The sequence below is a fragment of the Euprymna scolopes genome, chromosome 41 (assembly GCF_053919585.1).
Source record: "Euprymna scolopes isolate OS-2025 chromosome 41, ASM5391958v1, whole genome shotgun sequence".
Lineage (NCBI taxonomy): Eukaryota > Metazoa > Mollusca > Cephalopoda > Sepiida > Sepiolidae > Euprymna > Euprymna scolopes.
The window spans coordinates 27,274,288-27,290,769 of record NC_136522.1 but is presented as its reverse complement, the minus strand read 5'-3'; the positions used below and the strand labels follow the sequence as shown (position 1 = coordinate 27,290,769).

At 36.0% G+C, this 16,482-nt stretch overlaps 1 protein-coding gene across 1 annotated transcript in view; it reads left to right on the top strand.

The window, feature by feature from the left end:
* The window catches only part of LOC145266443 (uncharacterized), a 202,355-nt gene extending 188,416 nt beyond the window's left edge, over window positions 1–13,939 (top strand). Inside the window, exon 11 of the mRNA XM_080122120.1 lies at window positions 13,739–13,939. Coding sequence (XP_079978246.1) covers window positions 13,739–13,939 — 201 coding nt within the window. The remainder of the gene's footprint in view (window positions 1–13,738) is intronic.
* Window positions 13,940–16,482: the final 2,543 nt, after the last annotated feature.

Sequence of the window (16,482 nt, the reverse complement as noted above, 5' to 3'; positions counted from 1 at the left end):
GATTAGTCTTGTCCAATCAAGAAAGATCATACGAACAGTTGGAGGTTTCACACTCATGTGTCAGGATTGGCTACCAGTTGAGTTTGTGGTCAGAGGGAAAACAAATAAACAAGCCCTCTACATATGCAAGGGCATACAACGGCTTTATCTCAGCAGAGCAGCCTGCATCGATGTGGGAATATTGCACAAACATTTTCCAAACCCTTTAGCAGACGTACATGAAGAGGTAGACACCGAGTCTAAAAAGTGTGTAGATCAATTGCCAAATCGCCCCAAAAACCTCCCTTTTCCCGCAACAGAAGATAACATAGGCAAACTTAAGAGCTGGCTCCTAGAAAAGTTTGCCAAAACGACATTCAACAAAGATGGGATATTTCCAGCCATGTCCGGCCCAGCTGCCCACATTCACCTCAAAGAGGGAGCAATCCCTAAAGCCAGGCATAACCCAATTCCTGTACCCTTCCACTTCAAGGAACCAGTAAGACAAGCCCTTTGGAAGGATGTAGAAAAAGGTATCATAGCTCCAGTACCCGTGGGTATGCCTACTGATTGGTGCAGTACTATGGTAATAACTGCCAAAAAGAATGGTAATCCACGGAGAACAATAGATTACCAACACCTTAACTCTCAATGCAAGCGAGAAACCCACCATACTGGGTCGCCATTCCAGTTGGCACTGCAAGTGCCACCTAGAACAAAGAAAACAGTCCTAGACGCTGTTGATGGATACCACTCGATTCTCTTAGACAAAGAATCTCAACCATTAACCACCTTCATAACTGAGTGGGGAAGATACATGTATCTTAGGATGCCTCAAGGATATGTCGCATCTGGGGATGCTTACACTCGCAGATACGATGAGATAATAAAAGATATCCCACACAAGGTGAAGATAGTAGACGATACCCTGCTATATGACTCTAGCATTGAGGGAGCCTTTTATCATACCTTCGATTTTCTGCTCCAATGTGCTAAGAATGGAATTGTGCTCAACACCGACAAATTCCAATTCTGTCAGGATGTCGTACAATTTGGAGGCCTCCAGATAACTTCTTCAGGAGTGACCCCTTCTGAGTCCATGATACAAGCGATACAGGATTTTCCAGTCCCAAGGACAATTACTGATGCCAGATCATGGTTTGGGCTTGTCAACCAAGTAGCCTGGGCATATTCACTGGGTCCAGTTATGGTGCCTTTTCGGGACCTCGTCAAACAAAACTCCAAATTTGCTTGGAATCAAAACCTTGAAGACGCATTCAAAGATTCCAAGCGAGTTATAATTCACCTAGTCCAGAATGGGGTAGCAACATTCGACAAAGACAGAGCAACTTGCCTTGCTCCAGATTGGAGCAAAGAAGGAATGGGCTTCCTACTCCTACAAAAACATTGCCAATGTACCATGGAAAAAGCCCCAATCTGCTGTTCCGAAGGTTGGCATCTGATATATGCCGGCAGCAGATTTTGCATGGATGCTGAGCGCAGATACGCACCAATAGAGGGTGAGGCAGCAGCAATAGCATGGGCATTGGAGAAATGCCGTATGTTCGTCATGGGTTCTCCAAACATCATAGTGGTCACAGACCATGAACCTCTGAAGGGGATATTTGGCGATCGTGATCTGAGCAAGATCCAAAACCCCCGGCTCTTTAGACTAAAGGAAAAGACCCTGAGATACAGATTTACCATACAGCATTGCCCCGGGAAGTGGCACAGAGACCCTGATGCAGTATCCCACCACCCAGTGGCGATGGTGCAAGCCCTCCTCGATGTATTTCCAACAAAACCCTCTCAAATGGATATACTGGAGTCGAACAACATAACCAATATAACAGAGTCAACAGCCTTAATAGCAACATTTGCAGACAACAGTAATATAGCCATGATATCACCAGACCTAATTCGTTCAGCAGGTCGTGGCGATCAACAATATAACAAATTAATAGACACAATACAGCAAGGCTCCCCAAAAACACGTAATCTCACTGCGCCCGAAATCCGTGAGTATTGGGAGGTGAGGCACCGCCTTAGCACTGACAATGGTCTAGTATTGTTGGATCGAAGGATCGTCATCCCCAAAACACAACGAAAAAAGGTCCTAAACTGCCTGCATTCTGCACACCAAGGAGTAGTTGGCATGAAAGCACGTGCCAACGAATCGGTGTACTGGCCAGGGATGGATGCATCAATCCGCAGTATTAGGGCGAATTGCATGGTATGCTCAACCATCGCACCTAGTCAACCAAGGGAGCCTATCATTCTAACACGATCCCCAGAGTGGCCATTCCAACAAATCGTCATGGATATTTTTTATATTGGAGATCACACATACCTTGCCTGCGCAGATAGGCTAACTGGTTGGCTAATTTTATACCGCCTAGAATCAAGTCACACTACTACAACCAAATTGATGTCCATATGCCGACAACTGTTCCAAACATATGGTGCCCCAGAAGAACTCAGCACCGATGGCGGCCCACCTTTCACTTCCAGCACGTTCCAAGAATTTCTGAAAACATGGTGTGTTAGGCACAGATTATCTTCTGTTGCGTATCCCCAATCCAATGGCAGGGCAGAGCTCGCAGTAAAAACTGCAAAGAGGATTGTGAAAGGAAACACAAGCCCCCACGGTTCCTTGGACAATGACAGTATTGCCCGGGCCATCTTGCAGTATCGGAATACCCCAATCCAAAGCATTGGCCTATCACCTGCTCAATTATTACTTCACCGTCGACTACATGACTCGATCCCTTCACAGCCAATCCTCTACAAGCCTCATCCTGAATGGGTGTCAGCGGCACAACATCGCGAGGAAATGCTCCACCACCGCAATGCAAAAATAGTAGAAAGATACAATAAATATACCCACAACCTTCCACCGTTACAAGCTGGTGACACTGTAGCCATCCAAAATCCAGGCAATCGCAGATGGAACACAACGGGCAAAATCATCAGTTCCCTACCAGATCGACAATACCGAATCAGGGTTAACGGATTCGGAAGGAACACACTTAGGAACTGCCGTTTCCTCAGAAAATGCGAACTTAAGCCTGTACCAACCCCAATACCAAGTGCAGCACTAGGACCGACAATTCTCTCAAGCGATACTACATTCTTGCATCTCCCACTATCTCCCTGTAATAGCACATACACAGCAACCAAACCCCAACAACAAACCACACATATATCCCCACGCTTTCGATCAAGAATTCCCCGAGCTCTTTCTAGGTTACTACCACACAACAAACTAGGCCTAAAAGAGAGATATGCCTCTCACACAACCCAGCCTACTCGTGGGGGGGGGGAAGAGGGGAGATGTAGAATAATCAAAAGAATTGTGTTAGTCAATAACACACAACAACAACAACAATAATAATAATAGCAGCAACACTTACCAAGGGTCCAGCTTATGCACAAGACAGACACCAGATTGAGCTGGACTGAGGGCTTGTATTTATGTACAAGCATATCCAATCAGGTGATTCAGCCAATCACAATCCAAAGAATAGACTGGCCCATGTGTGCACAATGGAATCTCCCATTGTGCCATAAATAGTTCTCCTCTTTCATGAGAAGTAACTTTAGTCTTTGTCAAGTTATCCACAACTTGAACACTGACCGAAAGTCCACTACACAATCCAACAATGAGTCAAACATTATAATATATATACATATACATATGCATATAAAGTTATGAATATTACATAGGGCTCGAGCAAAGCTTGGTTGAACTGCTAGTCTATATATATATAAAAGTGAACGTGTCTGTGTGTGTGTCTGTGTGTGTGTGTGTACATTTCCCTACGTAATAACTCTGTAACTTTAAAGTCTACAGATTCGAAATTTGATATACAGGGTACTGAGATTTGGAAAAATCTTTGTGATCGGTTTTCGGTCAGAAATTTGGCTGTTAATGAGTCAAAGTTCAACGCTTTGACCTTTGAAAACTCTACCAAACTCCTCCGACAATTTTGGGTCTAAACACTTGAAATTTTAGATATAGATTCCTTGGACATGGATCTAACTTAATAACTTGATTTCAGCCCAAAACAGTAAATGTTAAGGAGTCATAATAGGGGTCAAAGTTAAAAAAATTTTGACCTCTACAGTCTCTACCAAATTACTCAGACAAGTTATGGTCTAAACATTTGAAATTTGACATAGAGGGTATCCAGAGATAAGGCAAGCTTTTTAATCAGTTTGGATCGAAATGTTTTAATTACCAATATATAAATGTATGTATGTATGTATGTATGTATGTATGTATTCTATCTTCTGTGTATTTGGGATTGTTTTACTCTTTTATTCATGTTGAATTCATCTATTCGTAACAACCATCATCATCATCATTATAAATGCTCCTTCATATATATTCTACATGTACGTGTATGTGTATGTGTGTGAGCATATGTATGTGCATGCGTGTATGTATGAATGTTTGAGTGTATGTGCATGTTGTCATATGTGTTTGTTCTTGCGTATGTATGTTTGCGTGCATCTGTTTGTATGCATGCTTGTATGTGTACGTGTATATCTTTATTTCGATATGTGTGTGGGATGGAGAGGACTCCCAAAAGCCCTGTTAAGGCAACCCCTCTGGGTGAAGCAAATCTCTGATTAAAAAAAAATACATAAAGCGGGAGACCAGTACCTGCATTAAGCTGGTCTGCAGTTTGATTTGCTGCTAGCTATCTTGCTCATGCTTGTTGCTGGGTCTCAACATTTTGAACCGAGAGAGAGACTTAGCTGTCGTACAAAGCTAAAACTCTGTAACATCATCTTTGTATAGATACTTCCTCAGGCATTTGTTTATAAAAATTGTCCGTGGCGATGGAAAAAGTGTCATGTGTGTAGCCCTGAAATGCTGGAAGCATGTAATAATTGATCTGCCATCATTCTATATATGCATATGTGTATGTATGTATGTTAATATATGTACTAGTGTTTGTATGTGTATGTATACCTATTTGTATATGTATGTATGTGTGTGTATATATTTTTATTTATTTATTCATTTATTGTGTATAAATGTTTATGTGTGTTTTTATGTATATACGTATATATATTTGTGTGTATGTATATGTATATATGCATATATATGTATGCGTATAGGTGCATATATATGTATGCGTAGGTATATGTAGGTAACTTTATGTGTATGTATGTATGTATATGTGCATACATATGTACGCATATGTATGTGAATATGTATGTATATGTGTGTATGTATTTGTATATGATAGTATATATGTGCATGCATATATATGTATATGTGTGTGCATGTTTGCATGTATGTGTTATATGTATTGTGTATGTATGGATGTATGGATGTGTGCATGTGTGCATGTTTATGGGTATGTATATGTATGTATGTATGTGTGTATATGTATATATATGTATGTGTGTATGCCAAGGACCGTCTTCAATGTCATGTCTGCTTGAGTGTGTGAATTCGCTGGCAGGACTAAAAAAAAAAAGGTTATCTTCGGGCTTATGGACTTTCAGTGACTGAGGAAGTGGCACTCGTCTGACAAGACGTTGCAATCATCATCATCATGTATGTATGTATGTATGTATGTTTGCATGTCTGCCTAAAACTTTCGACAGAGCCGACGGATTTTACCAATATCAGTATCGTTTTGAACTCGACCATTCAAACGACAAATATCGAAAAATTGGCTAAAAACATTAATATCTTCACCTTCAACTGGGTAGTTTTCTATAGCGTGTGTGGGGGGGTCGCTTTTTTGCTGATAGTTTTGAAAGTCATCCGCTTCTTTCGATTATCTAGCCTTAATTTAACTTATGTCACTTCCGGTTTTGCGGTGGGCGTAACAGCAAAGACGTCAGATTTTTTCCCGTTCTTTTCATCTTTTGTGGTACGGGTTTGAGCCTGCCTTCCTGCTACCACTTTTTTTTTTTTGCTCAACATACACATCTAAACACCCGGGCAACGCCAGGCATAAATGCTAGTATATCTCTAAAAGTGAAAGCGTCTGTGTGGGTGTGGGTGTGGGTGTGTGTGTGTGTGTATTTCCCTACTTAATTACTCTGTCAGTTTTCGGTCTACAGACTCGAGATTTGAGATTTGGGAAAATCTTTTTAATCGGTTTTCGGCCAGAAATTTGGCTGGCAAGAGGTCAAAGTTCAACGATTTAAACTTGGAAACTCTAACAAACTCCTCTGCCAATTTTGGGTCTAATCACTTGAAATTTTAGATATATGTTACTTGGACATGGATCTTAATTTATAATTCGATATGAGCCCAAAACAATACATGCTAAGGGGGCAGTATTGGGGTCAAAGCTAAAAAGAATGACCTCTGCGGTCTCTACTAAATTACTCAGCCAATTTTTAGTCTAAACATTTGAAATTTTACATAAAGTGTATTCAGACATAGAGCAAGCTTTTTAATCGACTTTTTGCAGAAATTTGACTTCCAAAGGGTCAAAGTTCAAAAGACTTGACCTTTGCAGTCTCTAGCACACTATTAAGCTAATTTTTGGTATAAACATTTGAAATGTTGCATAAAAAGTATTCAGATATGCATCAAGTTTTTTAATCAGTTTTTGGATGAAAATGTTGCTGCCAAGAGGTCAAAGTTAACAAAATTGACCTTTGCAGACTCTACATATATATATCTATCTATACTCCTATGAATTCGTTTTTCTTTTGTGTGTATTGATATTCATATTAAAAACCCTCTTTTCCATTTATTTAAAAAGAAAATACAATTTTCTTATATATGGGTCATGAAATTGAATTAATCTGCAAAATATCTAATTTGCATATTCTTTTAAACATACATTTTAATTAATTCCCTATTAGTTTTTCGGTTTTCTTATGGGATGATCATCTTTAGTTAACTACTAGGACTAGTATATCTATAGAAGTGAACGGGTCTGTGTGTCTGTGTACATTTCCTTACGCAATAACTCTGTCAATTTTCAGTCTACAGATTCGAAATTTGATATACAGGGTACTGAGATTTGGAAAAATCTTTGTGATCGGTTTTTAGTCAGAAATTTGACTGTTAAGGGGTCAAAGTTCAACGATTCGACCTTTGAGAACTCTACTAAACTCCTCCGACAATTTTGGGTCTAAACACTTGAAACTTTAGATATAGGTTCCTTGGACATGGATCTAACTTAATAACTCGATTTTAGCCGAAAATAATAAATTTTAAGGGGTCATAATAGGGGTAAAAGTTAAAAAATTGACATTTTTTTTTTTTTTTGCTCAACATACACCTCCAAACATCCGGGCAACTCCGGGCACCGATGCTAGTATATCTATCAAAGTGAACGTGTCTGTGTGTCTGTGTACATTTTCCTACGCAATAACTCTATTAATTTTCAGTCTACAGACTCGAAATTTGATATACAGGATACTGAGATTTGGAAAAATCTTCGTGATCGGTTTTTGGCGAGAAATTTGGCTGTTAAGTGGTCAAAGTTCAATAATTTGACCTTTGAGAACTTTTACTCAACATACACCTTCAAATACCCGGGCAACGCCGGGCACCAATGCTAGTATATATATCTATAAAAGTAAACGTGTCTGTGTGTCTGTCTGTGTGTCTGTCTGTGTACATTTCCCTACGCAATAACTCTGTCAATTTTTAGTCTACAGATTTGAAATTTGATATACAGGGTACTGAGATTTGGAAAAATCTATGTAATCGCTTTTCGGTCAGAAATTTGATTGTAAGGGGTCAAATTTCAACGATTTGACTTTTGAAAACTCTACCAAACCTCTCCGAGAATTTTGGTTCTAAACACTTGAAATTTTAGATATAGGTTCCTTGGACATGGATCTAACTTAATACCTTGATTAGAGCCCTAAATAATAAATGTTAAGGGGTTATAATAGGGGTCAAAGTTAAAAAATTGACCGTTCTTTTTTTTTTTTTGTTGCTCTGCATACACCTCACACCCGGGCAACGCTGGGCAACCATGCTAATATATATATATATATATATATATATATATATATATATATATATATATATATATATATATATATATGTTGTTTTGAAAAAAGAAAAACCGAATGAATTTATGAAATGATCAACGTTTCGTCCCTATTGCAGAGGACATCTTCAGGATATTAAAAGGAAAAATGCAAAAAAAAAAGAAAACGATCAATACGAACATGAAAAGGAAACAGTGTTAGAATCCTACTCATATCGGGAAGGAAACTATGTGTGTGTATGGGAAGGTTTGGTTGTTCAATGTCTCTATATACACTTTTAAAAATACGTTAAATAAATATGTACACTTCTTTTTTTTCTCTCTAAACTTATTCATTTTGTTGAATTATTTAAAGATTAAGGAAAAATGGTTAACCATGATCTGTTTTGATATTTTGTTCTTTGATTATTATTTTCCCTATACTAGGGGCTAAATAGTAGAAGCCCTTTCTTTGCGTAATAGTATTAGTGTTTAATATTAGTGCTGACTCTAAAAGTGTTTTAGCTCTATCTATCACGTATTTTATAATTTTCTCATGATCTAAATTTAATGAATGATTGTGTTCTGCATAATAGCAAAAGGGTGCATTTAGGGCGTTACCATTCCTTATATTTCTTCTGTGTTCGTAAAGTCTTAGTTTCAATTTACACCGTGTCTCACCTATGTATGCTTGTTTGCAATTGTTACATGGGATAGAATATATACCGGCGTCAGATGTGAGGGTTTAGGGAGAGTGCTTGGTAGTTTTTAATGTCTGTTTTATTGTTGTGGAAGTTGTTTGTATCAAGTGAAAACCAAGTCTATTAAGAGTGTCGTAGATTTTTGTATTTTTAGAGTGGGTGGGAATGAAAAGATGTATGTTTAATAGTGAGGTATTTGTTTTATTTTTCTGTCTGTTTATATTATAGTGTATTTTCGTAGCTTTTTTATTTGCGTAGGAAATGAAATAGGATGGGTACTGTAGTTTTTTTTAAACTTCATTAAGATATTGGGGGCTGCATATTCTAAAGGCATGCAAGAAAAAAACAATAATCATGCCAGTCTTTATTTTATCATTGTGGTGCGAGTAGTAGTGAATATAATCGTTTTTGTGTGTGGTCTTTCTATGTACTTTTCTATGAACTCAGATCGGTTTCCGATCTGATGAGGAGTATATCTAGAAAAGCTAGGGAGAAAAAATAGTGTACATATTTATTTAACGTATTTTTAAAAGTGTATGAACTGCATATACTCCATCCCATGCAGTTGCAGAAAGGTTTGCAAGGGTGAAACATGCCGCCCCCTTAAAGTAAGAGTGGGAGAACACCGAAAAGCGGTAACTAAAGGGGAGACGGAAAAATCGGGTATAGCCAACCATGTTTGGATGGAGACGGGAGACCATCGCCCCCCTATGGGATGAAGTAAAAATAATAAACAGAGAGACCCACTGGAAAATGAGAAAACTAAAAGAAACTGCTCACATGCTCGGACATATCAACCTACTGAGAAAATCAAGCATAGGGCTGAATGCCATTTGACACCTCTGATAGAGAGAGAAAACCTTGAATAACAACATAGGTTTAACATTAACAAAAACCAACTAAGAATTGTCCTAGTGACATATGGCCGAGTAGTCCTAGACATTGTATCAAAGTTCAGTTACCCAAAGGTGCTGAGTTCAATCCTGAACGAAGGCAGTGAAAAGTAACATTCAAAACAGAAAATCAGCAACTATGTCCCAAAGCTGGAGTTCGAACACGGTACCACCGTAATAATAATAAAGGCTTGGGTTCGATACTCCTAACAAACGGTTCTCCAGTTCGATACAAAACACCTGAAACGTTGTGACTATAACAACCAAGATGAGGAAGTCAGTCCGACAATCTCAATCAATGAAAACTCCTCTAAAAAATACAGACAATTACTGTATATATAGACATTGAACACCCAACCTTCCCGATATGGGTAGGGTTCTAACACTGTTTCCTTTTCATTTTCGTATGGTCTATGATCGTTTTCTTTTTTTTTTTTACATTTTTCCTTTTAATATCCTGAAGATGTCCTCTGCAATAGGGACGAAACGTTGATCATTTCATAAATTCATTCGGTTTTTCTTTTTGCATAACGTCAACCATCGCTGGTATTTTTATTTTATTTTTATTCATATATATATATATATATATATATATATATATATATATATATATATATATATATAGAGAGAGAGAGAGAGAGAGAGAGAGAGAGAGAGAGAGAGATTAGCAGGCTGCCCGGCGTTGCCTAATCGTAAAATACGCTGAAATATTATATTTTAATACATGTAGAGTTTGTATTTATTATTATAGAGTCAATTCTCTGTCGAGTATTATATTGTACCCAATAGATAGAAAATGATTTCAAAAGTAAAAATAAAAAATTGACTTGACTGCCATTACCTGGAATCGAAACCAAAACATACAGCTTTCTAGTCTTGTCTGGTAGCGTATGACTTAAATCCATACGTATGCGAAATTGGCAAAGAACCTTGTTTAATTTATAACTGTCAAGTCGAAAGAAATAGGATTTGTCAACGTGCTCTAGGCCAAGGTCAATGTGTTTTTTTAATTTGACTACTTAGCGGCGATTTTACCGGCTAAAAACCAAATCGAAAGTGTTCCACATGTCTAAATACCTTATATATAAAGTTTCAGTCTGGAGCCCAAAAATTCAAAGAGGAGTTTGGTAGAGAATTTCTGGAAATATACAGGCAAGATCACTTTTATATATACAGATACATATAAATACATGGTGATTTGCTGAAATTATTTTATCCTAAATGTTAAATAATTATGCACGATATAGAAATATGCATAAATAGAATTGGGCGGAATAATTAAAAAAAAAAAACAATGATCCACTAAGAAACTATAAAAAAATTAATAACTAATTAATTAAGGTTCGTTTTTAAAAGAATATGCAAATTAGAAAACTTTTATTTGGTATCTTGCATATTAATGACTGAATATGTTAAGAAGTTCGTTTTGATAATTGTTAAATAGAAAAAGTAGGCTTTTAATATCAAAGTCAGAGCCAGAAAACACCTTTATGCATATACAGTGTATCACAAAAGTGAGTACATCCCTCAAATTTCTTCAAATATTTAAGTATTTCCCTTCATGGGACAACACTGAAAAATTATTTTTTGAAACAATGAAAAATAGTTTGTCTGGACATATATAACAGAGTTAATTTATTTTTCTCTCAAAATAACTCAAAATATAGATATTAAAAGCACAAAAGTTAGTATAATCCTTATGAAAAGTTGTCAATATTAACATACAACATGTCAACTCCCAATATTTTGTGTGTCCACCATCATTATCCAAAACTGCCTTTACTCTCGTGGGCATGGAGTTTATCAGAGCTTTACATGTAGCCACTGGAATGCTCTTCCACTTTTCAAGTACGACGTCGTAGAGTTGGCAGATATTTGAGTCTTTGTGCACCTTCACCTTCTGCTTGAGGATGCCCCAAAGATGTTCTATTGGGTTCAAGTCTGGAGACATGCTTGGCTGTCTCTTCAGCAAAGCAGTGGGTGTCTTGGGGGTGTGTTTTGGGTCATTGTCATGCTGGAACACTACTCTGCGACCCAGTTTCTGGAGGGAGGGGATCATGCTCTGCTGCAATATTTTACAATACATGTTAGAATGATTTTTCTCTCATAGTTTAGTCTTGCTTTAACCATTATTCACACATAAAAATAAATATTATTCATAATAAATTTTAAAGTTATGTACATTTAAAGAGTGCATACATTTTATTAATTCTGTAACATCCAAATGATATGAAAATCTTTTTGTTTAGTATTGTCGAACTTTATCACGTTAATTGAAAAATATATTCATTAGACACCAAGTAAACAAAATACCATGAACTTGAATATGCTCTCAAGACCCCTTAATCTTAAGTGTTTGATTTTAGACCTTTTCTAGAATCAAAATTATATTATGGATTTTGACCAAAAGTGAAGTGGGTTTTGTTTGCTTAGTTTTAGTATTATACAAAAGGAAAAATAGTGAGTGGAAGCCCATCGTGAAACTTCAGATACCTCCAAATTTTGTCAAATTTTAACAATAGGTATTAAGCATCAATTAATGAATATTCCCACAATTTCAGTTTCTTTGGAATGTTTTAAAATATTTTTTAGGAGAATAATACCGTCATAACCTCGCATTTGAAAATTCAAATATTTCAGATTAGCATTAAATTTGGTACATAGTCATAGTTTTTTTTTTTTTTTTTAAACTTTTATTAACCTTTTTTATGGCTCACTTTTTATCGTTACTCAATCTCCTGACTCTGTGGGGAGGAGTCGCCTATAGTATCACGGAATATTTTTTATGGAAAACGCCCTAGCCAAGGCGTGAAGCCATTTGATGTAAAGAGCTTATAAGAATGGAAAATGATTATCAAAAAGACAGAAGAGGCTGCATTACAATGAAGTATCAAAACAGCGAATTGATGAAAACCACTAAACCAACAAATCAAACGAGCTGGAACAAAAACAGGGAATATATCAGACAATTCTGAATAACAGATAATGCCACGTCTGTGGGAGAGAGAGAGAGAGAGAGAGGGAGAGAGAGAGAGAGAGAGATAACCTTCAAATGGGACAAAAATTCACCAGCTCAAATATGACAACAATACTCTATACATGGTCTGATAGTAAATTTGAAGAGATAAAGAATAGTCCCGGGTGTGAGAAAATGTTTAGAGCGATAAAGAGAATTAACTTTATGAGAAACAGAAAGAGCAATGGATCTAATATATAAACTCCAAGAAAGATTTGATGTGAAAAAAAGACCAAGAAGTTTTAGAGTGGATTTCTCCTCAAATACAGAGCCACCCATGAGAATCTCAAGAAGAAAAGGGACACGTCTACGATTGAAAGGCATATGTTGAGTCGTAATGAGTAAACAAAACAAGACATGATCCACAAATTTCTTATCGATTGCCAGTGAAATGAGAATATTTGATGTCCTTGTTATTGTCTTAACTAATTAATTGATTATTGGAATTATTTGGATTATTTGTACTACTATTTCCAAGGGATCGTGGAGTAGTGGATACAGTACTTGGTTCAGTTGTAAAATGATACTCTCCTGGAGGTTGAAGGTTCAATCCTCAGTGCGGCAACACTCAAAACACAATTGTGAATTACTTAGGACCCAGTCGTGGCTGACGGAACGAGCATGTTAAAAAAAATTCTGTGCAGATTCCCAAGTTTGGCAGAAAGATTCTCGAGTTCGACAAGATACACCTGAAGAAGGTTGGAGGTTACATCGGCCAAAATGTTGTGAAAATAACACTCAAGATGAGAACAGTAGTCCAAAGAATCCAAATAATACAGATACTCAATAACAATTCTCAGATTATTACTGAACTTAAAAGGAGCATCATAGTTCAAATCAATGAAATGCTAATTAGAGGCAGAGTGTGTCAGAGTTATCGACAATTTGCCGCCATTCCATGTTTATCATTGAATGGCGATAAAATTACGCTGATGAACATGCAAGACATAGATGAACTTTCATTTGTTCTAGATATGGTTGCATTCTTGAAAAGATTGTGAATCTTATTAACGATTTCAGGGCAAGCATTTTAAGAAATCACCTTGCATAAAATCAAGCACTTGACATGCATAATTTTAAAACAAATCTCTGTGTGTTTTAAACCAAATAAGGCTGGGTCTATCCCATATAAATAAAAAACAAAACATAAAAATATGTTTCATTTTCTTTTAATTGCAGGAGGATGTTGACGAATGTAATTGGATTCAATGTAAGAATGGTGCTCCATGTATTAATGAAGAAGGATATAATTATTGTAACTGTTCTTACGGGAAAGGGCGATATTGTCAGCTGAAAGAAGAAACTTGCGATAGTTCTCCTTGCGAAAATGGTGGACACTGTTACAGTACCCCAGGTGACTACATGTGCAGGTTGGTTTAATTTCTTTCTGATTAAATTCTTAAGGGGTGCGATATTCAATCTCTGAATTTAGCAGTGAGGACGCTATTTCAAACTTGCCAGACACAAATCAAGTGTGTCAGCCTCCTCCAAAGAGGTGCAAACACATCTAATAAATTCTCTATCTATATTAAACGTGTCCATGCCTCTTGTAAACGAGAAAGTTATATATATATATATATATATATATATATATATATATATATATATATATATATATATATATATATACTAGCTGTAGCCTGCCACGCGTTGCTGTGGCTTAATTGTGTGTAATGGAAAATTCTAATAAAAAGAGAAAATGCATGTTTCTTATATTCTTAGTACAACAATCCACTCCAAAATGTAAAAAAAAAAAAAAGGCGAAAATGAAAAAAAATATGGTACTCTTGCAGAATTGGATCCGGATCCTCGGGCGTTACCATCAATCATGGCTTGGGCTCGACCAACATTCAGTGGATTAAGCCGAAAGTTGCTAAACCATTAAAACGCTAAATAGTTTTCTTTTTTATTGTATTCAAAAATGTGAGTTTTTAATTAATATTTGGGTAAGGGGGGGTGGGTTACTATACACAGATTCGAAAAAGTTGTTCAAAAACGAATAAATGAAAGCAAAGGTAAGGTAAATTACGTTTCTATCTAACTGGATAATTTTTTAGTGTTTTTATTTAATGTAAAATGATTAATCGGCTCAAAAACGCAGTGTTTATCTATGTATTTGAAAAAGACGAATGGTCGCGGACTCTGTTGAATACATTAAGTTTGGAAAAATCAGTTAAAAACTATACAAAACAATGTCAGACACCTACTGATTATATGTTATTGTGACATAGGCTGACATATTCGGTGGGTTTCTGATAGTATTTTGTATAGTTTTTTAGTTTTAAATCATTTTCTCAAACTTAACATAATCAACAGTGTCCATCACCGTTTGTATTTTTCAAATATACTGATAAACACTATTCTTCGAGCCGACTAAACGTTATAGTAAATAAAACGGGTTTGTATTACTAAACACAGAAACGAAAAAGTTGTTGAAAAATAAATATAACAAATAAATGTTATCAAAGGCAAGATAAGTTACTTTTCTACCTAACTGGATAAGATTTTAGTATTTTTATTTAGTGTAAAATGTTTAATCGGTTTGAAAAAATGTAGTGTTTATCTGTATATTTGAAAAGTACGAATGGCGGCAGACTGTTGAACACATTAACTTTGGGAAAATGAGTTAAAACTAAAAAAAACTATACAAAATACTGTCAGGAACTCACTCAATATATGTTACTGTGACATAGGCAGACATGTATTCAGTGGTTTTTAACAGTATTTTGTATAGTTGTTTTTAGTTTTAACTCATTTTCCCAAACCTAATGTGTTAACACACTCTGCCGCCATTTGTAATTTTCAAATATAACAGTAAACGCTGTGTTTTTTGAGCCGAATAAAAATTTTGCATTAAAAAAAAACAAAAAAATTATCCATTTCGGTAATAAAGTAACATATCTTGCCTTTGATAATATTTGTTATACATTTATTTTTTGACAACTTTTTCGAATCTATATGTACAGTAGTACAAACCCAATAAAAACACTAAAAATTATCCAATTAGGTAGAAAAGTAACTTATCTTGCTTTTGAAAATATTTACTTGTTATATATTTGTTTTTGTTGACAACTTTTTCAAGTCTTTGTGCAAGTACAAACTCAAAGGTGTATTTTTCTGTCTAATTTTATTTTTGTTACCACGCTTAAATTTAAATTTCACAATATCTTTGGGGGGGGTATATTTTTTTTTACATTAGGTCCACCTCCACAATTTTCGACTATGCTGAATAAGAAAATCTCATTTAAAATTTGCAGAGGCCATTAGTTTTCGAGATATACAGACCTGTACTATGCACTATAATTCACTGACGGCCATGAATAAACACTCCCAACCTCCCCATATTAAGAACGGCTTTTGGAATAAACAACACCCATGCCTAACCACATGTTTTAACCTTTTACCTGTCTTTCGTCTTTTAAAAGCGGCTTTTGGAATAAATACCACCATTCTCCCCATGTTAAGAACGGCTTTCAGAATAAACACCCCCAACCTACCCATGTTAAAATTTGTGGAGGTGAACCTAATGTGAAAATTTACCTTTTGTTTTTTTTAATAAATTGTTAGTTGAAAGCATAGAATAGTGACAAAACACCATCCCCTCCCCTTGGTAAGAATAGCAAAAAAAAAAAAAAAAATGTTTTTCTTGGTAGAAACTTTTCTGTATTTCACCTAACAATTTCTGGTACTAATGAACTTACTAATCCGCGCTATTTTTTAAATCGAATTTCCAACTTTAATTAAAGTTTTATGATATGTTTTTTTATTCAATTGTAAGGTTAAAGTACAGAATAGATACAAAACACTCTCCCCTCCCCATGTTAAGAATGGCTTTTTAAATAATAACGTTATTATTTCAGCACGGATCACTCTCTACATGAGTACCTAATATTTTTTTCAGCCATTCTTACCATAGAGAGGGG